At 31.6% G+C, this 26,039-nt stretch overlaps 3 protein-coding genes across 3 annotated transcripts; all 3 read right to left on the reverse strand.

Annotated features, from left to right (window-relative positions):
* Positions 1-810: 810 nt before the first annotated feature.
* On the reverse strand, positions 811-2,232 carry LOC125853291 (actin-depolymerizing factor 5-like). Its single transcript, XM_049532959.1, has 3 exons — positions 2,075-2,232; positions 1,664-1,923; positions 811-1,297 (listed from the first exon to the last, which is right to left on the reverse strand). Exons 1-3 carry the CDS (start codon positions 2,093-2,095, stop codon positions 1,147-1,149), a joined length of 432 nt encoding a protein of 143 aa, XP_049388916.1. The 5' UTR covers positions 2,096-2,232; the 3' UTR covers positions 811-1,146.
* A 4,917-nt stretch (positions 2,233-7,149) lies between these two features.
* Positions 7,150-11,520, reverse strand: LOC125853285 (uncharacterized). The gene is made up of 3 exons (XM_049532952.1): positions 10,241-11,520; positions 7,992-8,334; positions 7,150-7,578 (listed from the first exon to the last, which is right to left on the reverse strand). The coding sequence occupies exons 1-3, from the start codon at positions 11,287-11,289 to the stop codon at positions 7,312-7,314; spliced, it is 1,659 nt and encodes a 552-aa protein (XP_049388909.1). The 5' UTR covers positions 11,290-11,520; the 3' UTR covers positions 7,150-7,311.
* Positions 11,521-12,889: 1,369 nt separating this feature from the next.
* On the reverse strand, positions 12,890-17,482 carry LOC125853290 (peptidyl-prolyl cis-trans isomerase CYP21-1). Its single transcript, XM_049532958.1, has 7 exons — positions 17,106-17,482; positions 15,300-15,378; positions 14,349-14,396; positions 14,224-14,247; positions 13,893-14,075; positions 13,707-13,782; positions 12,890-13,337 (listed from the first exon to the last, which is right to left on the reverse strand). Exons 1-7 carry the CDS (start codon positions 17,202-17,204, stop codon positions 13,160-13,162), a joined length of 687 nt encoding a protein of 228 aa, XP_049388915.1. The 5' UTR covers positions 17,205-17,482; the 3' UTR covers positions 12,890-13,159.
* Between the last annotated feature and the right edge of the window lie 8,557 nt (positions 17,483-26,039).

Genomic DNA, 26,039 nt, shown 5'->3' on the forward strand with positions numbered 1-26,039 from the left:
TAATAATTAAAAAGCTACTTGAGAATTAATCTTGAATTGAGCATATTTGACCTAACTACGCTACACACACATGTTTGACCCGAATAAAGTTCAAGTTGACAAGTTGGATCATGACTTAACTAACCTTGTCGAATTCGAGTTAAAAACATTTTATTCTTAGAAGTAAAAAATTTCAACGTAAATTTAAATTAGTTAAACTTTAAAATAATAATATGCGTAAGAGACTTCCAAAAATATTTAGCAAGTAAAGACAAATGTTATTTCCAAAAAAACACAGTTGCCGCCAGGCTAATAGATGCCAGGCAAAGATGAATGAAAGGAAGATGTGGTTGTCTCCTCATTGGATGCGTTTGGTAAACATCTATTCCCACTTTATTCTATACTGCTCTAACAGATTGGTAAAGAAAGTTGCTTTTTCTTTTACAAAAATAAAAGTTGCTAAAAGTGTCCAATTTTTAACCATCCGATGCAATACAATGGATGAGATGCCATCAAACTTAATTAAAGATCTTGAATTTGAACTCTGAAGCTAATCAAATCAAATACTGAAAAGTTATATGAAAGTAAACAAAAGGATCAAATGCGATGTAAATCTAGATTAATAGATTTGTTATATATATATATATATATATGTAAAGTGTCCAAGTCATCAATCTAATCAAATAACTAAATAATTCTACAACAACAATAATATACGAGGTGTAATTTATAAAGTTTGAAAATAGCATGATGTACGCAGACCTTTACAGAAAAGGGAAAAGGTAAAATTGAACACTTTAAAATAGTCTTTGATTGCTTTACCCTTAAAAGTATCTAAAGTAATTGAAGATATCTTTAAACTCCATGTATGAACACAAGATAAAAGTTATAGAAAACTCATAATTAGTAGAAACACTTTGTAGTTAATAAATTAGTAGAAAATGACATGATACTTATCACAAATTAGAAGGTTGGATCAACCATACTTTAGTAGATCTTACAAAAAAAAAGGTCACAATAGTACCACTAAGAAGGAAAGAAAGAAAGCATCTTTGCCCTCTAAGTGGAGTCATTATTATTATATTGAAAACAAAGTTTAGAAAAAGATGGCAAACAAAAAACACAGTACTTTAATTTGTTTGCTAATTAAAAATAAAATAAAATAAATCATTTTGCTCTGTCCTTGATCACATCCATTCCCATCTCAGTTGGATCAGTTGCTTGAAGTTCATAGCTAATTCCATCTAGCACTCTTCTCAGACCTGCTTTTGATGTTGCATACAATATTTTTGCTCTAATTCTTGATTCTGTTGGTGACCTGTTTTACAAAAATTCTAACAAATTTAAGTATGATCGAATCTAGAATTTAAACTTAAAAGACAATTTATTCATAGTTCGAAAAACTTCGAATGAGTGAAGAAAAAAGGTGACAAAATTCATTTGTTTTCGGTAATTCATCCCATCCATCTAAGTTTAAATAAGTCGAGTTAAATAGAACTTTCAAACTATTGGGTCAAAATAGTGTAACTTGATCGATGAAGTTGTGTCAAGTTGAGCAGATTGAATTATGACTTAGATGAATTGTGTTATACTAACTAGTTCGTTCAAATTTTGACTCAACTCGTCCATTATCACCTAGAATGATTGCGGATTAAAAAGAAAGTAGTAGAGAATATATACAAACCAGGCAATGAAGAAGATCTTGCTCTTTCTGCAATTATCAACAGTAACAAAATCAAAATCAAACACTGCATATCGACAATCATCTTTAGGAAGAGCTGCAGCCAAATCTTCATAATTTTCAGCAGGTCCACCAACTTTGTCTACTGTCACCAATCTTGATTTCTCATCAATTTTGTAAACTATATACCTATGATTTTTCTTCCATTTCATATCCATGTATGAATTCTTGCATTCATCAGTCACCCACATGCCCGTCGTCGCCTGTCAATTAAATAATCATCATCTCAGTTGAAAAATCGACTAGCCTAATGACTATGTTACGATTATTAATAAATGCATATAGTAGTATTCAAATTGAAGTAAAAATGAGAAGATATATATATATTTATTTGCTTATTGACAAAATGTATACCATCTTAAAAGCCATAGCCATGGTGAAGGATGCAAGTAAATTAGAGAGAAAATTTGATGTTATATTTTCTTGTAAGTGAAGAAAGGTGGAAAATAGAATTGGGGAAAAAAGGTTGAGTAGAGGGGTTTTTTAAATAGGATTTGGTTAATCAAATGCCATTAGATTATGGGTAATATTACAAGTTTATTAGATCTATGGAATTTTGTGATTAAATGACCAAATTAGCCTCCATTGGGATTTCTGCTTTGTCTTGGAAGCTGTTGCCCTATTGGAAAATGGGTTATTTCTCAAAGAATGTTAAGTGCATGTAGGTCCTTTTAAACTATTAATTAATTTATAAGAATAATTAGTGGGTTGAGGACATATTAAGGAAAATTATAATAATGCTTGTGGTTTAGCATCATTATCATAAAAAAAAAAGGACACTGAATGCCACATCAGTCGAATTTTTCCCCCAATAATGGTAATGTCTCAATTATTTTATTTTTTTTGTGTATCTTATCTCAATTAATTTGTTGAGTACCTCTACTAGAATATAAGTATTGGGTAATTTTGTCTTACAAATTTTATATGTATAGGGTAAAATTTAGGCTTAATAGATAGGTAAAAAATGACACATGACAAAAACGACAAATCAAATGGTTTTATGCGAGAATGATTTGGGAATCATGTTTTCTATAACTAGCTATCAATAATGTCTTACCTTCTGGTTGGAGGGCATCTGAATTTTATTCATTCACAAGCATTACATCACAAGTTCTAATACTCAAAGTTATTAAGCTTTAACAGTTTAAATATTCAAAATCATATTTTTGAATGACGTTGTCAGTCAAACACATCAAAGCTCAGGATACTTCTACTTTTAGTCTTAATTCTTATTGTTCAATTACTCCTTGTTTATTGTTTATTCCTTACGAATTGATTCACAATAATTTTGTTATATGATTCATTCAATAAACGTGTTTTTAAACCACGTATACAATTCAATTATATTGTAAATATTAGACAAATCAAATGTAATAAACTACCTATAGTCTTCTATCGTTATTTGAATTTAAACCTTGGTCTTAACTATTTTTGACCACCAAACATATCCTTGGGTACACATTACTGAATTCGAACCTTATTTTTTCCAATGTTATTGATCACAAGTCACATCCTTGAGTGCACATTACTGAGTTTTTGAAGAAGTAAAAGCAAAACACATATGAAAACATTAATAGAGCCGACCCTAATTAGTTTAGGTTGAGACGTAATAATTGATAGGATAATCTTTTTCTTTTCTAGCGATAATATTCAAACTATATTATACGTACTTTGACTATTCTATCGCTTACAAGTAGACTCATATCATTTCAGGTTTTTTGAAGTAGAATTAACGGGGAATAAAATGAACTTTTTTGGCATGGCTATAAAGCTTATTTAATCTCAGAAATACCCTTTATTTTAACTGCCAAGAATAAAAATAAAAATATGTGGTCCATTTTTAGGATAGCACAAGCACATCTCGTTTCTCTTTTTTTCTCTGCATTTCTAAAAAGTCTTGGCGTGAAAGCAAAGTTGAAAAAAGGATTGGTCTCACCCTCTTATCCATCTCTACATGTAAAAAAAAGAATTCATTTCTTTGAAGATCTCAAAAGAAGAAGAAAAATAAAGAATGAATTACATTTACCTTGTAAAAATTTCATTGGTACTTTAATTTGGATATCGTTATTTAATATGTACTTATTTTGTTGAAAACAATGACTTTTACCCACTTTAGAATGACTTCAAACAAACATTTGAAGTTATATATGACTGAAGTTCAAACATATCTGCTTGAACTTCTGGCAAAAGTGGCTAAACTTTAGCTATATGTGCATAAACTAAATACAAAAATGATTGAGTTCAACCACAAATGGTTAAAGTTCTGGCGTATGTGCTTGAACTTCAGATAAAAATGATTAACTTCAGCAGACACAACATATATGAAGAAGTTCCGAAGTAGGCAAACTTACATACATTTTTTTTTTTTTATGACGAGGGAAACCCGCAGCCGCTACCCTTTGGGTGCGCACAGGGTAAAACCCCGCTCCTATGCAATAGTTCGCAAACCACATAGGAGAGGTAACCCGCACTAGGCTAGCCAAACTTACATACTTTTACGCACTGCAAGTATGACTTAAATGGTGATCCCAAAAAGCGGGTATTTATGCATTTTTCAATAAGAATGATTCATATAGAAATGAGTTCCTGGTTTCGAAGATGTAAATCCCAAAGGTTGAGTTTACCCACAAGATTGTCTAAGAATGTAGTAAATAACCTCATTATTATAATATTCATGTCATCAAATAATGCTGCAGAACACTCTATGGAATGGCAATTCCATGAGTTACAACAAGATATGAAAGAATCAGAGAAATATTAGAGAATTACAAACACTAAAATCTAAGAGATCCCATCAGAGTAAGTAAAGATTTGGATGTAGATGAGGAGACATGTCATATTATCAACTTGGCCCTATGTTCTTTCTTTGTGCACCTAAAATCCTATCAGCCCACAATTGTACCACGTGCTTTGACTATACTTCTCTATCCCAATACCTCCTTTTTCCCATTGTTTTATCCATTCGGTGTTCAAAATTCACTGATCCAATTAATCAAAATTTTCAACATAATACCTACTCCCTCCGTCCCTTTTTAGTTGTCCACTTTGGAAATGGCACACAGATTAAGGCAACAATGATTAGCACAGTGAAGTTACAATTTTACCCTTATGACAACTTTTCACTTCAAAATTACAACCACTTATTTGAATTAAAGTGAAATAAATTGGAGGGAAACAACATACACTTTTACAATTTTCAAGAAGTGTAAATAAGGGTATAATAGGAAAAAATTTGTTGTCTTTTCTTGATTTGTCAAAATGGACAACTAAATAGGGACAACCAAAAAAGGAAATATGGACAAGTAAATAGGGACGGAGGGAGTACTAGAGAAGGAAACGCTCCCTACTAAGAGTTTTTGTTCCACCAAATTTCTAGGTACTTTCATTTTCTATTGTATTCTCCTGGTAACTATGGCCAGGGGGATGGAAGTGGGCTTTAATATATGAATTCAGCACAACCCAGTAACTTTAGCTCAAATTATGTACTCCCTCCGTTTCACAAAGAATTACCTCCTTTCCTTTTTAGTCAGTTTCAAAAAGAATGACCTCTTTCCTTTTTTGGTAACATTTTACTTTTTGTTTTCCACGTAGCATGTTTAAGACCACAAGATTAAGGGCAAATTTGTACATTTGACATAACTTTAATTTAGGACCACAAGATTCAAAAGTCTTCTTTAATTTCTTAAACTCCGTGTCAAGTCAAACCAGACCACTCTTTTTGAAACGGAGGGAGTATGTGTTAAGAAATTCACTAAATATATACTTGTCGTCGTTGTCCTAGAATCTAGAACCTAATTATGAATCTACCTCTGACTATGTTGTATGTAGAATATACACTTACAACCTAACTGTAGTTTAGAACATGTTAGGAGAAAATGGTTGTTCAATGGAACTTCCTATCCTGATTTCTTGATTGTAATGTGACAAAGAGGATTGTGGCTATAGATGAAAAATAAACTATTGTGGATCTTCCTAATGGATGTACTCAAGTGGTAGAGCATAATTTTCCCTTACTGTTGTAGATAGAGGCCATTAATTGTATGGTGTCTGAATTTTTGGTGATTTGCAAAAAAGTTATCACCACATAATGATTGCATGATATAAACAATCTGCAGTAGACCTCTGGTTTTTTCTTCTTGGTAGTTTTGGCTGTGATGGCAATTGCTCTGCAAACTTGACTTTCTATTATCCTTTGCGATCATACAACAACTAGCCAACAAAATTTGTATCCAAATATATTTTCCAACATAGAATGCTGAAACAACTGTCAGCATCAAAATTCACAGATTATAAAAGATGACCTTCAAGTTGGGCTCACGCCACGAGTTTGAATCTACCTCGAACTAAAAGCCTAGTATTTAAGCAGAGAAGGATAGAAGAACAAGTTTGATGCCATATCACAAAGTTCGAACTCTGCATCATAGTAAGAGCTTGGTATTTAAGAGGAGAAAGCAGAAAAAGGGCCCATTTTCCATTGAGTTTCCAATCATGCATTAGTTGCTCCTCAGAGAATTTTTGGACAAAACTTATTTCCTAACATGGTCCCTTGTAGACACAATAAATGAGTACAAACATGGAAACATATCGAACAATCAAACGATGATACAGCAAGACACTGTATAGCATAATTGAGACCACATGTATGATTGCATGACAATAGCTAAGACTTACCACATGTGTGATTGCATGATATACCCAATCTGCATTGTCACCCTTATAGTTTTTTCTTCTTTGTAGTTTTGACAATCTGGCTGCGACAGCGATTACCCTGCAAACTTGACTTCCTATTTCTTTATCCTTTGGGATCATACAACAACTATCTGCCAAAATTTGTACCCCAAAGATTTTCCAACATAGGATGCTGAAACAAAACTATCAGCATCATAATTCACAGATCATACAGAGGATCTCAAATTTGCAAAGTGTCTTACTCCATGGACCAAATGTAGTGTTGTTATGGTCCAGCAGAAGTTCTAATTGTTTCTAGCATATGTAATTAAGCAGACACTAGCTGTCCTCTATAATCATTTACAAGAGAAAAAACATAGAGGGTTCAACAACAACATACCCACTGTAGTCCTACAAGTGGGGTCTCTGTACGCAGCCTTACCCTACCTCGTGAAGGTGGAGAGATTGTTTCTGAAGGACCCTCGACCCAAGTGACCACATAAAAATAATATGAAAAGGAATACAGTAGTGAAGAAGTAAATGCTGAAAATGATGGGAAAAAGAACAGTAGCAATAACAAATACTTAATAAAATAACCTAAGCAAAAGGTTAAAAACAACAGATAATAGAAAAATCGAAGAATAAGAATAGAAACCATAGGAAGTTCTTTTGGGAAATAAAAACTAAATAGATATAACTGATTCAGTAATGTCAACTCTCAAGACTACTTATTCCCTAACTATAGAGATCATGGCACAGTTAGCAAATATTTTCATTTTTATTGGAAAAACACTGTTATACAGAATAAATTTACCTCACTGCACAACCTGCCTAACAGGCCAATCCGGCAATTACAAAGGGAAACCGAAACCGAAACCGAAAAGGAGAAAAAGAATTACAGACAGAACAACACATTGAAGTCGTTATACAAGAAGGGGACTTCTGGCACCGTAAGAGGCAGAACTATGACTCCTACTGATAGGAAGGTGCACATAAACATCATGAACCTCCTGTTTACATACCTCTCCTCTGTCTCTATCAATCGCATAACAAACATATACTGTGTCTATGACGTTATCCAAAACAAAGACGAAGAAACCAAGAACCACCATCAGCAGCAGCCATGCCAGAACAGCAATAAGGTATGATTCGACATCAAGATCACTAGCAGCTCTTACCACAACAAAAACCTGGAAGCAAATAATTGAAGGTATTTTTTATAAAGGCAGACAATGGATGTATTTAACCATATAGCTTAAGAAATAAATATAACTGAAAAAGCATATTCTGAAAAGAAGGAAAAAAGCATAAAAGATATGTCTCTTCACTTCTTGAGATTTTTGTGGGCAGTTCAACTATGTCAGAGCTTTATAAAATTGATAACTCCCATTCACTGATATGGAAGGAGAGTCCTAGTATCATTGAGACCAAATCTTGATATTCTTAATGATCATCTAGAGCTACGTCACTCCAAATCTTTAAGAATGAACTCGTGCACTTGCTATAGATTTAAGAATAATTGAGCGCAATAGATTCTCAAATTCAAGGAACCTGATAGGAAGTTCTGAAAAAAGATAATTGATCAACATCCAGAACGACTCACCAATATTGCATATATTGTTGAGAGAACAAAGATTATTCCAGCCAGTAAGCGAGTGGAGACAGTCTCCACAAACACTGGGGAGAGAAGATTGCGCTTTAGAAGTTCATATGTCATCTTAGCAGAAGTGCAGTATGCTTCACCAGTTATAGCAGCAAAGTTTATGGTGAATTTATTCACAAACTCAACCGCTGACAGCAAGGTATTGGCACAAAATCGCAATATAAGGTTCACAATTCCAGAATCTTCGTGTTTTGCATTATCAACCATGGAACGAACAATACGAACCACAGCAATCAGTAACCCAGAGAAACATACTGTGCCCGAGGATGGACCAAATGCATTTCTGCAGAATTTCACAAAAGAATAATACATCAAGAATTACAACATCTGATATTATTTTAAGAAGATTATAGCATACAGAAACTCCAGAGGAAGAACAGAAAATTTGTTATAGATCCAGGCAGCTAATCATGAAGCTGAAACAAGAACGTAAAGCAAGGATTTCATCATTGAAAGGAAATAATAACAATGACATCCTTAGTCCAAACAAGTTGAGTTTGGATGTAAGAATCCTTATTGACCATGTTTCTCCATCTAAATTAATCCAAGACAACATTATACAAAATAAAACTAAAAATATATCACTAATAGGGTAGAAAAGATTAATGAGATTAATGAAATCCATAGACCTAAAGTAAACGTACTAACATGACTAGGACATGTTCCCAATTAATTGGTATTGCCTATATAGATCTTTTCCATCTGCTGTGCCCTATCTTTTGTAAATCTGCATGGATTTTATAGGATTGTAGGTCTTACAGGACAACTGCCTTCCATGTAATTTTAGGCGTAACCACCCCCCCCCCCCTCATCATTAACACCTTCATTTACCATGGACCATGGTTTCACACCTAAGTGTGCATATGGTGGTCGCCTGGTCGGCGCAAGACATGACCAAACCATCTCAAGAGATCTCTCATTTTATCCTCAATGTATACTATGAGCACCTTTTGGCGAATGTGGTCAAATTAATCTTGTCTAATCTTGTATGGAGACACATCCATCCTAGAATTCGCATATCCGCAATACTCGTACAACATTGATTGTCTTATAGCTTACATTCATTTGGTAGGCATCTTTCTATCACATAACACCTTGGTCATTCTGTCTTATCCACCTCAACTTCACTCTTCTTTTGCTGACTTAATTTTTGAAATTTCATATATTCATTCTACTTTTACTTATTCTAAAATTCCTACAGAGTGCTTCTCTATTGTTCAAGATTTTGATCGACACTTTCGTCGATTTAGTCAATTAATGTTAGCAAATAGTATACACAACATGACCTCATCATGAATTGTGTTGATTAACTTATCTATAACTAGGGTAAACAAGTAGGGGCTCAATGTCAATCCCTGGCGTATGCTTCTTCCTCACTGTCTCTCTCTCTCTTAACTCTTCTTTCACATGGTTTAATTACAGAAAAAATAATCTATAATTCTAACACAATTAAACCGAGAGATTTCAAATTAGATTTACTACACTGGGGAAGAGTAGTTGTAGTATCTTTTTTGATAATCAAGAAATCCACTTGGTGGACCCTTTCTCCGCTTAAATACCAGACATGGCTTGCTAGCATGATTTGAACTAGTGATGTGCACCTACAACACATCCAACGTTGTACTAACTTTGCCCCTGAATCAAAGCCTTAGGGGACATGTTTTTCCTATATTCTTCTTTTTTTTTCTCTTGTGGTGCATTATTTGGTACTAAATCATACAGATAACTGAGTAAAGATTGAGAGCATGAACAAGTTGAATGGTTGAGTTCCAGTGAGTTTAGGACCATCTAGTCAATGCAACACAACCGACAACTGTCATTAGCTATTGAGGCTTTATTCCTATGCCAAAGGCACATAACTTGGCAACAAGGAATGGTGCTAACTAATATTATGCTATAATATCTCGCTTATTGACCAAAAAAGGGAGTTTAACTGCCAATAGTGCAAGGGTCAACAATGAATTCCACGCATACTACAAGCATCCTTCAGAATTCCAGAATCATAACATAGGATCAGTTGAGATGTAGACAGCATAACAGAAAAACAGCCATTGCATGCATGAAGGACATATAAGGTGCTCTCTACAACTTTTACTTTTCTGCTATCATTTGCATGGATAATTAACTGCAAAAGAATAAACTCATATTTATAGGCACTACACAATCAATGTTAAAGATTAGGAACTCACCTCAAAGCACTTCTCATAGACCTTTTGGGACCTGATTCATCCTTGGAGAAGTACCATTGTGCAATTGTTCCACTTATGACATAAACATGTGCCTCAATCATTGCTGTGGCAGACCAAAGCATTGTTAGGATTGCAAATGTATAATAAGCAGGAACCCAGCTATCCTGTTTCCATATACAATAATACTCCCCATGTTTTTCCTTGGGTACCACTTCTCCATTAAGCCTAGCAAACACCAAGAAAACAACAATGGGTGCATAATAAGCTAACAGCCCCAAAGTCAATGATGGAAGCACTCCAAACAATCCCAAATTACTTGAAAGGGCAGAAGAAGCAACCCCAATAATCTTAATAGTCAACTCAATCCTATGCCAATTCGCTACGAAAATCCAAACAAGTAGCCCAATTAACAACAACACGAAAACAACCACCAGAATTCTATAAGCCAAAGGGAAATCCTCACTACATTTGGAGTTCACAGTACAAGCAACAAACCAGTAGATGTCAAGAAAAACAGGGACAATTACAAAAAAGGGAAGTGAAGCATAAACTATCTGCTTTGTATAGCGCTTGAGCAAGAAAAGCACAAAAAGCATAAAGGGTATGCTTAGAATTAAAGTAACTACAAGGGTCCATATCAAACTCTTCAAGAAACTAGAATCAGATGAGTAAAGTGAAAAAAAGTCACTAGAACTCTCAAAGGTAGAACTCTCAAGACTACAAGAAGATGAGGTGAAATTGTAGGTAAAAGATGAAATTTGAGAGTGATGAGGATTTCTATGAACAGAAGCAAAGATACCAAAACCAAAAGTGCAAAGAACAAGAAGAACAAAAAGGATAAGAAAAGGAAGGTCCTTTAAGGGTCGAGGTCCAAAATTGTAAGAGATCTGAAGGAACTGAGTTTGGTCATCTGGGTCTAAAGAAGATTGTCCAGGGTAGTGATGGGGTGTTATAGAATCATCAACAGGGTAGGGTTTGGAGAGAAGGGGTTGTGTGGTTGGGTCAGCAAGAGTAGAAGAAAGCTTGTTTGGGTCTTCACTGGTTTCCATGGCGGAAAAATCAAGAATCTTTCTTGGGTTTTGGGGAAGTTAGATTGTGAAGAAGAAAGAAGAGAATGGGGGGGTGGGGGTGGGGGTGGGGGTAGGGGTAGGGGTAGGGTAGTACATGGTGGTGGTGATGTCGAGGTTGGTCGGTGGTTGCTAGCTAAGACCACCCACGTGTGACAATTTGGTGTTATTCTATACCCAAATTGATCGATTTCTACAAGGTTATGTCACTCTGGATATTTTCCAGTAATTTAACATTCATAACTAATTAGTTAAAAATTATTGACTCCACTAATTTTAAATATATTTGTAGGCATCGTAATTTAATAGGACTGTAGTAGACATGTTTTTATTTCTCAGTTATTTAAATAAATGTACTATATTCTCTTGATGAGACATTTCAAATATTTCATAAATTTTTGAAATATTCATACAAAAATCAAGATATAATTAAATTATGATGTTAATTGCAATTTATTTTTTATCACTTTAATTTTTCGTGTAAACAGTCCTTTTCACATCCCAAATGACAGTTTTAAGCATTAATAACTATTTTTCTCAAAGTTAAGTTAAAGATCATCTCGAAATCGAAGTGTTGCCTGACATTTTTGGCAATCAAACATATTTCAAAGAGGTTCAAATTTGAGAAATACGCCGGTAACTACGTCAAATCATAGGAGGAAAGAATCGAGAGAATATAAAAATTATACTCACAATATCATACAAGTCCTGTACTATACTATATGAAACTTTCTATATCTACTCATTTTGTTCGGATCATACTTATTATTTTTATGTTGATACATTGACATTATTTGTGTGATTTCACAGGTCAATTTGTGCAATTTCATTGGTATGTTATTGTTGTTGATCATTAGCACATTTTCTATTATCCAATCCTAACAGAATTAAGAGCATTGCTTTTGTTGCCAGATATTTTTCTTTCGTATGAAATAGACCAGAAAGTTTCTTATCCTCATTAATTAGAGCTTCTTTTTTATGAGAGTTGTGAGAGAAAAATATATTAAATTTCGACAATAGCACTTTGTTTTGTGGAATAAGCACATGATAGTCTTTTGAAATCGTAAATAATTCTGAGATGCTTAATAATCAATGAAAACAAAAGAAACTGCACTCGTTGAAAAAGTTTAGAGATAAGGAAAAAAGTTGATTGATAAATAATTTATGACAAGACATAATGAACATCCAATGTGGCTTCTCACTAGCAAATCAGTGAAAAATGACATAATATCTCGAGACCCCTCACCCGTCTCCGCCCCCAAAATCCAAATAAACCGTGTCAAATTCAGGACTTTGAAAAAAACTTTAAAAAGTTCATGGCCAAACGCTCCCTAAGAATATTGTTTCATTTTCACATGCAGCAAAGAGATAATGTGATCCACACAGTTTCAACTTCTTGATGCTGACAGTGCCAACAAGAAAAACAAGACTTCATCCATTTCCTCACTAACAGGTAAATAAAACAGTAACTGTGGTTCCATATATGAATCATCACTATCCATATCGCTCTATTTAAACTCGTCTTAGTCAAATATTAGTCAATCATGGCAACTCTTTCAGATCCTAATGAAGTACAAAAAGCTCAAGGAACTTGGCAGTATGCAATGATGGATAAAACCAGCATGCCAGTTTTAATGTAAAGAAAACGTATAGGTTCAATTCAGCTCCTCTACAAAACCAAAAATATTCACAACCAGTTCTAAGTATAAAAACACTCGTATCCGTAAGGTTAATGAATCAAATATAGGACTTCATAATTAGCACCACATAAATTAAGCTTGTAATACACGAGAATAGTACGTGTGTCGAATGTATATAGGGCTGGTTAGTAACTTCAAAACTTTGACGATATTTATGAAGCTGAACTCTGGTTGTCCTCATCCCACTTGCTCTTAGGTATTTCCCCGGAATCTGCAATAAGCACCTTTTTCCTAGGTTTTCCACTGTAAGTTCCTGCTCCGCCCTCAATTGCATATACTGTGTCCATACCTTCAATAACCTTGCCAAACACCACATGCTCCCCGTCCAACCTGATTGTAGCTTTGGTGTTAATATGAGAAATTTCGGAACATTCAAGGCTTATATGGTTCTTCCATAAAACAATGCAGGATAAAACCAACTGGGAAATTGTTTTGACTAGTAATTTGTTTTTTTCTTCAAGAAAGGTAAGGTCCATTCCGTTCATAATTAGCACCACGGGAGTGCTGAAGCAAAAATTTCAAGATTATAGTTGTTTTATGGTTTCAAAAACGCATGGTTAAGGTCTGTGTACACCCACCCTCACCAAACCCCACATATGAGATTACACTAGGTATGTTGTTGTATTGTTTCGCAAACGTCTTATACACTGTGTTAAATCATATTTAGATGAGCATTCACTGGTCATTTTGAAACCTTACCAGCTTGCCTTTACTGTCGGTATAAAGAACTGACAGCCATTGGAGTTGGGTCCTGAGTTCACCATGGATATAACACCTGCAAAAGTCAAGGATGCTAATAAATGTACACAAACAGGTGAATGTACTTAAATTTGCCTTTGGTTTTCCTATGGAGAGAGCTAGAGCAATCAAGTGATGATTTCAAACCTGCATGAGAATGCTTTATCTTGAGATTCTCATCAGGAAAGGGACCACCATAAATGGAAATGTTTCCCCTTCCATCAGCCGACACAATATCTCCACCTTGAATCATGAATCCAGGTATTATACGATGAAATGGCTTTCCCTTGTAGTGAAGAGATATTCCATCAGCAGTCTTGCCCATTTCCCCTGAGTCAACGACGATAAGTGCAGCAATTGTTAGTCAAAAATAATTATGTGACATATACACACAGACATATATGTATATGTGTAGGTATGTGTATATGTAAGTGTGTAAGAAGACAAAAAACAGTGCCAGTTATAACTACAAAAGTACCTGTGCACAACGCCCTGAAATTCTCTGCACAGAAGTAAAATTGCAGGCATTATGCAACAAGAATGGAAGAACAAAAGAAACTGAAAAGGAAAGCAAAGTATGGAAAAAGATGGATAAAGGCGTACCAACAGTTTTTGGTACAACTTGCCCATATAATCCTATCACAATTCTTCCTGCGAATTATCAAAATTTGGATCGTCAATACACAAAAATGTTTCCCAGTCTTCACCGTGCACAAATTCTGATATTCCATAAATCATCAAAATAGTGAAGATCTTTTCTTCTTCAACATATGAAGCTCATTAGATATTCATCACATTCCATCTATCCTGCTGTATCATAATTTGACTCTCCAAATAATTATTTGGAGAGTCAAATAACTTTTTCTTGGTAAAAGATCTTTCTTTGTTAGAAAATTTTCTCAAACAATTCCTAAATCTTCATAATTGTTAGAAGTTGTGGCTAAAATACTTGTTGTAGGGTTTCATAAAACATTGCATTTGTTCTTAAAAGATCAATTAGTTGAAGTAAACCATCACATTCCAAACCATGTTAGCGCGGAACGGGGCTAGTATAGAGCAATGCAAGTTCATAAGTATCATTGTCCTTGAATGAAGCACATACTATACCAAACCACAGCTTTTCTAATCATTAATAGATCAAAGTCATTATATGTCCTCTAATAAGTGTCTGTTTTTTCGAATGAGTAGATAGGGCAATCATTAGGAATTTAGGATCCTTCACTGACTTACTAGCATGAGAATCAAAAGGTGAAGTGGTGAACACTGAACATGGGGATATATTGGGACAAACTGTACAGATCACAAATTTACGCAAACTAAAAGGGAAGTAACTATGTCAGCATGACATATTGGGACAAAAACTGTTTCAGAAAGGTTAATAAGGAAAGCTTAGGTCACTCATTCAGCCCATTTATATTTTTATTTTTTTTCATTTTTCTCTATTATTGTGTGCAGAGAACTTGTGTTTTCCATTTAAAAAGCTTGGGAATTTTTTGTGATTCATTACTCAATAACATCTCATAAGATAAGAACGTTAGCAGAATGAGTCCATACCTGCACGTTGTTTATCTATATCCACATCCAAGAATACTCTGTGGGTAACTTCATACACCTCGTCCACCATTTCATGTTCCTGAGAAATCAAAGAGGGAAGGTATATAAAGAGGCTCAATAAGCCGATGGATTGTAAAATATCACCACTAGGCAAAGGGAGCTCTTAGAAATAGAATAGAAGACATCGACAGAACTTGCAAAATGAACTCCAGAATTATGCTATCACTTTTAATGAGCAGATTTAACTCCTGATAAAGAGTTTGAAGCCCAAATAGGTAGACGAGGATTTATCAAATCTATCTTCCAACTTACTTATTTAGATATGCATATTATAAACTTAAGTCATGGTACAAGTTTGAACATAATAGTAGCTTGTCTTAGAAACAGTCAATGATGTCCTCCATTCAGTATTTCCATAGTTCCCTCCTTTCCCTTTTTTTGTCAATAAGTTCTCTCTGTATGAATATCGAGCAGGACGAAGATTCCAAGCTTTCTATTTAAAGGGAATAAAACAAAAAAAGGATCTGCAGAATGAAGAACATGGTACTCGGCCAAGCTTCAGTTGTCCATTTACATTTATTTGCAGATTATCAAAAGTTTAAACTTTAGCAAACTGCTATATATTGTAAATCGGTGTCTGAACGTTTGACTGGCTCATAACTTAATCAACTCAACTGATATTGTATGAAAATTGGGAATCCTAATGGAGAATGAGATGACTCCTAAATGTACAAATTACAGAAAGCTAAACCAACTTTAGGTTGTGATTCAACTTATCTACAAATTATAGATTACATATCGATTAGTTAACATCCTTGCAGGTTTGAGGGAAACTAGCTTACAGAAAAAGGAATAATGCAAGAGAGACGTAGCAGCTGACATCTCAATGTTTTGGGTGAACTTTTCTTGCTTCTAAGGATAATTCTTAAGACTACCCTTTGTGGTCTAATCAGAATTCTGAAGAGGTTCTAATCCAAGATTTTTGTTCTTCCATTTCTCCTCCTAATGATTCTTATATAGTTTTCTAATTTTCTGCTGTGGATGGCATCAAACTTATTACTCATCAGTCATCATTCCTGTAAGCTATCCTGGCACAACTATCCAAATCTAACCACAATGAGTTCCACGAAATTGATTCTCACTAATTATCCAAATCTCACACAAATAGCTCAAAAATAAAGTATTTCCTCTTCTCAATTTGGCTAATGGTGTCAATTAGACTATATCCTACGTCTCCTATCACTATTAAATCCATAAAGAAAACACACTTGGTTCATAAAACAAGATACTGTGTTATTGCTCATTGCCCACATATGAGAATAAAAAAGAGGAGGTCCCGTTTGAAACATTATTAACTCTAACCTGACGAAGGATAAGCTAAGAAATCAAGAATCTTGGACTACATAAGCATTGCTTCAAACAATACTCCTGAGGTGGTTAATCAGCACACCAGCTAGGTTCCAGTGTCTTTTGAAGTCAGTGCATCATTTGAGAGGAAAAACACGAAAACAACAAGATTTGTGTATGCTTTAATGGAACAAGCAGACAGAAATCAACGCAATGTTTGCTCTAAAGGTTGTATTTATCCCTTTCAATTAACTATCAAGTAACTTAGTAGACGATTGAGTAAGTTTGTATACTGTGAGAAAAAGACCAGATCTTTTATACCCATAAGCAGAAAAAATCAATACCCAATAATGCTTCATTACGTACAATCAGATCCAAACCCATTATAACAAATTACCTAAACTTCACAGATATAACTCAAGAAAGACAAAAAGATAAAGAATTGAGGGAAAATGGTACCTTTTGGAAGATGGAAGATGCAAGAAAGATAACAAGTAAAACCCCAAGAAAGATCAGAATCCATCGAGGCTGCAATAAAACTGAGATCGCTCTACCCATCTCCTCTTTTTTCTCCAAAAAAAATCAAGAAACTTCAAGAATCTCAGCTGTTTTCTTCCATTATCAACAAATTAAACATTCCCACAAGCACATATGAGCCAATAATGGAAGTGGGGTTGTGGAGAAATAGTGTATGATTTATTTAATTTTAATTTATTTTTTTTAAATCAGTGGCAGCAGAATCTCAGAGCATGAAATTGCTGTTCCTGAACAGCTTTGTTTACTCTGTTCAGTTCAGTGTACTTGATTAATCACAATATTAATTTGGGTGTTCTTTTGACTTTTTTGTTTTCTTCGGGGGCCTTTTATGCAAAACATATTTGGGCCGGATATTAACTTTGGGCTTATCTAAATGGGAAAGTCCAGTTAGAATACGGGCAATCAGAGAGGCCGAGTCTATGGGCTGATAAATATGGGAAGAAATTAGCAAAGATAGCCACTTCATGAATAGCTATGCCTAAGAGCATTTCAAAATTATTTAAATTTTAACCACTTCTTTTTTAATGTAAAAATACAATTTGTACAAAAATCCCATAACGAAATTAGGATAAAAAATCAGGAAATCATACTATAGTTTCAACGGTGTGCTGGAGTTTGACTTGTCAAAGCTTCGGACGTGTTGGAATTGTATGTGTTTTAGCTAAAAGTATTTTTTGTCCAAATACTTTATTTCTTTCCATAAAATATTATTATTTCTCGATTTTATATCAACGACTAGATAATGTTGCACGGGCCCAATAATATAAATGGTATATTCTGGGGCTAATAATCGAATTTTAGAAGCGATTGTTTGCGTGGGTAAAGAAATAAGTTTTTTTATTACAAATCTGTACTTTCTTTGACGCTATTTAAGGCATAATAAGACTACCACATACAACATTTTTGAAATATTTTATGTTGTCAATTATCATGATTTATAGTATTTTTACGATAAATTCACTTGAAGAATCAGTGGAATTTTTTGTATTTTTTTTCAAAACATATTTTATGTTGTCAATTATTATGATTTATAGTGTTTTTACGCAATTTTTAAATATAAAAAAATAAGACAAATAAATTAAAATTGACCCAATATATGTTATATTTGTTGTCTCAATTTATGTGACACAAATGAAAATTTGGAGAGTCATCCAAATTTTCATATTTTTTTAAAAAATGTTTGAAGTTATTAATTATTGTGATTTATAATATTTTTATGTAACTTTGAAATAATGTACATTACTGGTCACTTTGTCCTAATTTATGTGATATGGATAAAATTACAAAATTAACCCTTTTAAAATGTCTTTCATATTTTTTAAGTTGTTAATTATTACTCCATCCGTTTTCACAAAGAATGACATGGTTTGACTTGGCACAGAGTTTAAGTAAATAAAGAAGACTTTTGAATCTTGTGGTCCTAAATTAAAGTTATGTCAAATGTACAAAATTGCCCTTAATCTTGTGGTCTTAAATATGACACGTGGAAAGCAAAAAGTAAAATGTTACCAAAAAAGGAAAGAGGTCATTCTTTTTTAAACTGACTAAAAAGGAAAGGAGGTCATTCTTTGTGAAACGGAGGGAGTACTATTTATAATACTTTTTTGGTAATATTAAAATGATATGTGTTATTTTTTCTGTCCCAGTATATGTGAGTCTGATAGAATTTTGAGAATCAACCTATGTTATTATATAGCTTTTAAATATTTTAAATTGGTAATTATTGTAATTTTTAATGTTTTTTAAGTCATTTGTAAATGATATATGTTGCTTTCTTGATTGTATTTTTCCATTTGTGAGATATATATATATATATACATATACATATCGTGTTATGCACGGGCCCAATAATATACATGGTATGTTTTGGGGCTAATAACCGAGTTTTTGAAGCGATTGTTTGTGTGGAGAAAGGAATAAGTTTTTTTTATCACAAACATGTACTTTCTTTGACGCTATTTAAGGCATAATAAGATTACCCACATGCAACATTTTTGAAATATTTTATGTTGTCAATTATCATGATTTATAGTATTTTTACGATAGATTCACTTGAAGAATCAGTGGAATTTTTTTTCAAAACATATTTTATGTTGTCAATTATCATGATTTATAGTATTTTTACGCAATTTTTAAATATAAAAAAAAGTAAGACAAATAAATTAAAATAGACCCAATAGATGTTATTTTTGTTGTCTCAATTTATGTGACACGAATGAAATTTGGAGAGTCATCCAAATTTTCATTTTTTTTTTTGAAAAAAGGCTCAAATATGTCATCGAACTTATAGAAAAGGTTCATTTATGTCCTCCGTTAAAAGTTTGGCTCATATATGCCATTGTTGTTAAAGAAATGGCTCATCCATGCTATTTTTTTAACTCTAGTTTTGCAAAACCATTTCTTTATACCCCAAACATGGTTTAACACTTTTTAATCGGAATTTTTGAATCAAATGTATACTTTTTGCTTGTTTTTCTTTAAAAACACCAAGAACACATGAAGAACATAAACAACTCCAAAAATTTCAACATCTTCAATTCTTCACGAAATCATCTCAAATTTCAGCTACACCATTAATTTCTTTTTTAAAAAAAAATAAAAAATTCTAAAATCATTTGCAGAGTTCAAAAAATTCACCCATATTTAAAAAATATATTCCAAAAAACGAAAATCAATCCAAAATTTCAAAATTTGCTTTGATTCTTGTTTTTAACATTAGATCTTTGTTGACTAGTGTTTTTTGAGTTTATGTTCAAAATTTCAAATGATTTGAAGTTTTGGAGAATCTACCATTAAAGAATGTTCAAGTTTTGAAACTTTGAAGAAATTTCAATTGGGTCTTGTTAAGTTAGGTTGAATTCGAGCTCAAAAGAAATTGAATTTTGGTATCTAGCTCAGAGCGAAAATACTCTTGAAATTTGAGGCGATTCATGAAGAATTGAATAAGTTTGAAATTTGGGAATTGTTAATGTTTTTTATGTGTTCTTGGTGTTCTTAAGGATGTAGAAGCAAAAAATGTACATTTGATCCAAAAACACTAATAGAAAAGTGTTAAACCTTGTTTGGTGTGTAAAAAATGGTTTTGCAAAATCGGAGTTAAAAAAACTGGCATGGATGAGCTTTTTCTTTAACAACAATGGCATAAATGAGCCAAACTTTTAACGGATGACATAAATGAGTCTTTTCTAAAAGTTTGATGACATATTTGAGTCTTTTCCCTTTTTTAAAAAAAATCTTTGAAGTTATTAATTATTGTGATTTATAATATTTTTATGTAATTTTGAAATAATGTACATTACTGGTCACTTTGTCCTAATTTATGTGATATGGATAAAATTACAAAATTAACCCTTTTAAAATGTCTTTCAGATATTTTAAGTTGTTAATTATTATTATTTATAATACTTTTTTGGTAATATTAAAATGATATGTGTTATTTTTTATGTCCCAATATATGTGAGTCTGATAGAATTCTGAGAGTCAACTTATTTTATTATATAACTTTTAAATATTTTAAAGCTTTTTAAGTCATTTGTAAATGATATACGTTGCTTCCTTGATTGAGACTTTTCCATATGTGAGATATATATTATATATATATATACATATTCTATATTATTTTAAAAGGGAGTTTATGCCCAAGTTCTACTATATAATAAATATAATATATAATATTCAAGAAAGTCTCAAACTTGAATATTATATATTATACTTGGGTATAAAATAAAATTTTAAAAATCCCACAAATATAATATATAATATTTAAGATTGGAAAAAGTCACAATTTTGAATATTATATATTATATTTGGACCTAAACTCTCTTTTATAATATAGTAGAAAATTACAATATATCTACAGGCTGTCCAATAACTAGTCACCCTGGCTAATTTTTCCATAAATACAATGGACTGCAAGTTGAGTTCAAATTAAAGATTTTAATAATCTTCATTAGTATTCCAACTAGTCAATTGATTATTCAATACCCCACCAGTATATTACTAGTCTTTGTTTCCATTACAAATCCAGTGGAATGTAGCAAACCAACTATTGAAAAATTGGTAGCAAAATGCCTGCGGTTTTAGTTATTATTTAATATTGATACTAATTTACATTTATATTATAGCGTAAAAATATCTAATTATTTGTATGTGCGTAAGAGCGAGGGAAGAAGGTAATTTAATTTATTTATTTTGTTTAAATTTTTACAAGAAATAAAAATGTTTTTTATTTCTTGAATTTTGGTTGAAAGATACTTTTTCCAAAAACTGAAGAAAAATCTCTTTTAAATGTTTGAACCAAACTTTTGAAATAATCGAAATCCCTCTATCTTTAACGAATATTTAAAGATCGGAGCTTAAAAATAAATAATCTTGTACTACAAATGTTTTACCTCTATAATAATTCAACAGAAAAAAATCCCGATTCAAAATCAGGAGATTGAAAAATTGTCATATCAATATTATAAAGTTGTTGTAATACATAGGTTGTTATTTCTCATGCAACTTACATAAAATCGTCAAATGGAAAATTAAAAAGTTCAATCCACTTGGTTTAAAATATTAATCCATATATTGTTTAATTAATAGCATTTGCCTGTTTTATTAATAAAACTCCCTCCATTTCAAATTAATTAAATTGTTGAGGCGTTTCGCACCCTTTAAAAAAAAAGATTAAGACATTTAGGCATAACTTTCCATTTTTACCCTTATTAATTATTGTCAAATTGATGATTAAAACAACTAAATATTAAATAATAACTAATTCCAATACTAACTAATAAAGGGTAAAATTGGAAGAACGTTCTAAAACTAGTCTTGAAAATTAAACAATTAAGTTAATTTAAAAAATGAAATATGTCTTAACAATTCAATTAATTTAAAATAGAGGGAATATTAAATATCATATTCGTTTCACCAGAGACATGTACTATATTAATGTCTTTTTCAATATACACGTTTTTAAGAATTTGAATCCAAAAAGTAAAAAAAAAAACAAAAAACATTATTATACGCGCACTACTCTTTAGCTTTGTCCTAAAAGCTAAAATAGTGAGTATCTTGGAACATATGAAGTTAAGTTTGTAGAGCCCCACTAAAAAAAAAGATAAAATATATATAGATTTTATATAATTTTTTCTGTTATGATTATTTGAATTTCAGATTCATTAGCAATTGTTTACATAGAGGGTAAGTAGGAAGCGATCGATTTTATGAATAAAAAAAATATTTAAAGTTTCGAGACATTTTTTTATTTCTTCAAAGAAAAAATTATATGTCCAACAAAATGCACTTTTGGCTTTTCACAGCTACATTGAGCCACTAGCGAGTTGAGACTTGAGAGGGATAATGAAAAGACCATACAGTCCCTAAGGGTTAAGGGGAGCCTACCCAAGATAAAGTGAATTAAAAAGAAGAAAAGGGGAATTGACAAAAAATAATTAAAGACTGTCATTTTCTGTTCTCCCCACTTGCACATGGAAAAAGGGAAATTGATGTAAACAACGACGGATAAATACAAATATTGTAACAGGCTAACAGCTCGCATGAATCACGATCGTAGAATTTATTCGGATATATGATATGAAATTATAATTTAAAATTATAATATATGAAATTAATATGATGTTGTAGTTTCTTTGAATATGTCATTTTAATCTTTTAAATAATATTTTTTTCATAAAAATAAAAATCCCACAAATTATGAGAACTATTAAAACAAATCAATTCTTAAACAATTTTAATAAAGCAAACCACATTTCATTAACACATTAATAAAACACATATTTCCATATTTCTTCAATAAATAAATAAAAAACTGCTTAATTGACATACGTTTCGTATCATAACTACTAATATAATATATACTTTTAAACAATTAATTATTATTTCATTATTTGTTAATTATTTATCAAATTTTGATTTGGATATACAACACTCCTTAAAATAGCCTAAAATAAAGTCATACAATTTAATTATCTCTTTAATTTCCTCCTTCATCTAAAATCTAAACCAGCTTACTCTCTCCCCTGACATCAATGTTAAACCTTCACAAACTCAAGTTTTGATGTAAACCATTTCACCTGAATAATATGTTTGATGCATCATTCGGCCATTGAATAGTAGGGTTTCTTCGTTTGAATGAGACTGCATGGAGTTTTTTCATTTCAAACTGAATGTAATAAAAGCAAAAATTAGGAAATTTCGTATGAAAAGGAGACTATGTAGTATAGCCCTTATTTTTTTTTCCCTAGTTGCTCAATTCCTTACCCTTTTGGGGCTAGCTTTGTTAAGAAGCATGTGAATATCATACTTTGATAACATAGAAAATTCTAGCAAAACATGATTTTTTTTTTTCTTATAGCAACAACAACCGTCGGTAGATCGTAGCCCAGGTAACTAGGTCTATTAAAATTTCAGTTCGTCAATGTCATGACCGATAAAAAGTCCTCTTGCTAATTTAATAGAGTTTTTATCGAGAGGAAGGCCTCTAGCTGGAAAAGATAGAGAGAGACAAATAGGAGAGAAGGCGATTATAGGTATTCATTTTAAAAGATTTTTTATGCTCAAAAGATGAAAATAAATTTGATATTTTTTTTTAAATACATAAAAGAACGTGTGATTTGCTCCTAAATTGATGTGTTCTAGATGTATCTGTTTAGCATGTATCTGATATACGTGTAATATACATGTATCTGGAGACCAAAATATGATAAGAATTGTATATCAAAAATTCATGAAAGGATAAATAATTTGTCCCTAAACTAGTGAAATCGATGTTGTTTAGCCATTGATATTCGCATTTACAAATTTTAAAATATATACAATTTTATAAAATTAATTAGCCATAACTAGTCATCCTATAAAATATAAAATGATGTGTTTTTAAAAAATAAAATATAAACTTATGAATCAAATGTTACATTAAATAGGGAAATTGGAATCACAATTGGAATTTCGATTCATACTTTTAATTAAAAGTTGATACATGAAATTATGACTTCATATCTAATGTCCATATATTATATATTTTTTAATATCTATTTAAAATATTTACTGGAGTCCCTTCTAATACACCATTATTTTTAAATAAATTTTACTTGTGGAAATAAAGCGCATGCGTGTTACTATTATTATTGGTACAATAATTATTATTAATATGACTTGGAATTAACGGCCCTAAAATATCTAAGCATTTTCAGATGAGTAGATATTTTTTTTTGTTAGGTGCATTTCAAATCCGATCTGAGGACGACAGGTTGTCACTTTGTCTTTATGCACCGTACGTATTTGATTTATTTTATTTTTAAAAAAAATATGATAAGCAGTCTGAAACATGCCTGCAGTGTTTTTGGATTAAAATATATGAGTATGAATTTTTGGAAAAATTTCATATTTAATATTTTTATATTAATATATGACAATATGATAATGACTATTTACCTTTCCAGTATCAAATATGTATAATTTAAAGTTAAATTTTAAAAAATACAAATTAAAATATTTCAAAAAATTCTTGTGATTGATAGTGATTAATAATGTTAGTTGTGTGTGGGTGTTGATTGTGATAATCATCCGTGAATGATTTTAAAGATTTGTATGAAATTTAAATGATTGCAAATCCATTAAAAAAAAATAAATGATTCTTAAAGAAAGCAATATGCTTAATAATTTTAAACTCATAACTTCACATGAGAGAAAATAAATAGACATCAATACACCACCATTCACGCATTTTTATAATCTTCAAAATTTGTTTTTTTTTAGTTGTTTAGTTTCATACGCAGCAAACTTCTAAGCCTATTCTAATTTCAATAATAAGGTAGTAGATTACTAGCTTATTCGTTCTCTTTCTATATTAGCTTTTAAAAGATAATAATTCAATTATTGATTTGGAGTTAGGAGAAGGCTGGTGGTGTGCCTCACTCTCGCATTAAGATCATTTGGTTATTTGATATGAAATCATGATATGGTATATCATAAAATGAAATTATGAAACGGAATTGAAGTTTTGTTTGAACATGCGATATGAAAATTTTGTGTTGTATATTTACTCATAAACATGAGAACTCCATAAGTTGTAAAACTATTAAAATAACCCTAATTGTTTATTCAATCTTACCAAATAAAATAAAAAATTATAAAATCGCATAATAAATTATTATAAAACTATTTGTTCTCCACTTAAGTAATTGTTTAATCTAACCTAATTCAGTAAAAAAAATTAAACATAAATTTTAGTGTATTAGTCTTTAATATAATTTTTCCACATAGTACAGACAATCTCCTCACGTTGAACTTGCATTTTTCGCTCATATGACCGAGAAGACGAGCCAACATTGTTACTTTGAGCCATTTGTTGGTTAATATCATTCGCAACTATATATTTTCATGCTCATAGACCATAAATATTTGATCACTCCTTTGGTATTCTCGCAAATAATTATGTAACACTGCATAAACTATGACAATTTTCACTTGTGTATCAATATCATAATGATTCATGCCTTCTTTCACTAGTGTGCAATTACACATTTTTAGTGCATTAATTTCGTGCTAAAAATCAAACATATAGGCCGTATTGATTATCAAACATACATCACCAATTTTTATTTTTTTTTTCACATTAAATTGCTTTAAAAAATTTAAAGAGACGTTTTTTTAATTATGAAAAATAAAAAAAAGTATTAATCCCATCGTTCTTATTCATATTCACCAAATTAATTTCTACTTTATCATTTATAATTCATCAAATTTAAAGTAATAATAAATTTTAAAAAGTAATGATGCAATTATAAATTTTATTTACATATGAAATAAATGGTTAGTAGATATAAATGTGGGGTTGTTTTAACAAAA

Source organism: Solanum stenotomum, chromosome 1 (assembly GCF_019186545.1).
Source record: "Solanum stenotomum isolate F172 chromosome 1, ASM1918654v1, whole genome shotgun sequence".
Taxonomy (NCBI): Eukaryota; Viridiplantae; Streptophyta; class Magnoliopsida; order Solanales; family Solanaceae; genus Solanum; species Solanum stenotomum.

Bases quoted from the DNA above. Each gene is read 5' to 3' on its own strand.
- LOC125853285 (XM_049532952.1), bottom strand. From the start codon at position 11,289: ATGGAAACCAGTGAAGACCCAAACAAGCTTTCTTCTACTCTTGCTGAC. The intron at 8,335-10,240 runs GTGAGTTCCTAA...GAAATTCTGCAG, and splicing joins TCTATGAGAAGTGCTTTGAG to AAATGCATTTGGTCCATCCT. The intron at 7,579-7,991 runs GTGAGTCGTTCT...ATTTGCTTCCAG, and splicing joins CAACAATATATGCAATATTG to GTTTTTGTTGTGGTAAGAGC.
- LOC125853290 (XM_049532958.1), bottom strand. From the start codon at position 17,204: ATGGGTAGAGCGATCTCAGTTTTATTGCAGCCTCGATGGATTCTGATC. The intron at 14,076-14,223 runs GTACTTTTGTAG...TCGTTGACTCAG, and splicing joins TTTCAGGGCGTTGTGCACAG to GGGAAATGGGCAAGACTGCT. The intron at 13,338-13,706 runs GTAAGGTTTCAA...AGCTACAATCAG, and splicing joins CCGACAGTAAAGGCAAGCTG to GTTGGACGGGGAGCATGTGG.
- LOC125853291 (XM_049532959.1), bottom strand. From the start codon at position 2,095: ATGGCTATGGCTTTTAAGATG. The intron at 1,924-2,074 runs GTATACATTTTG...TTTAATTGACAG, and splicing joins TGGCTATGGCTTTTAAGATG to GCGACGACGGGCATGTGGGT. The intron at 1,298-1,663 runs GTTTGTATATAT...TTTGTAAAACAG, and splicing joins AAGATCTTCTTCATTGCCTG to GTCACCAACAGAATCAAGAA.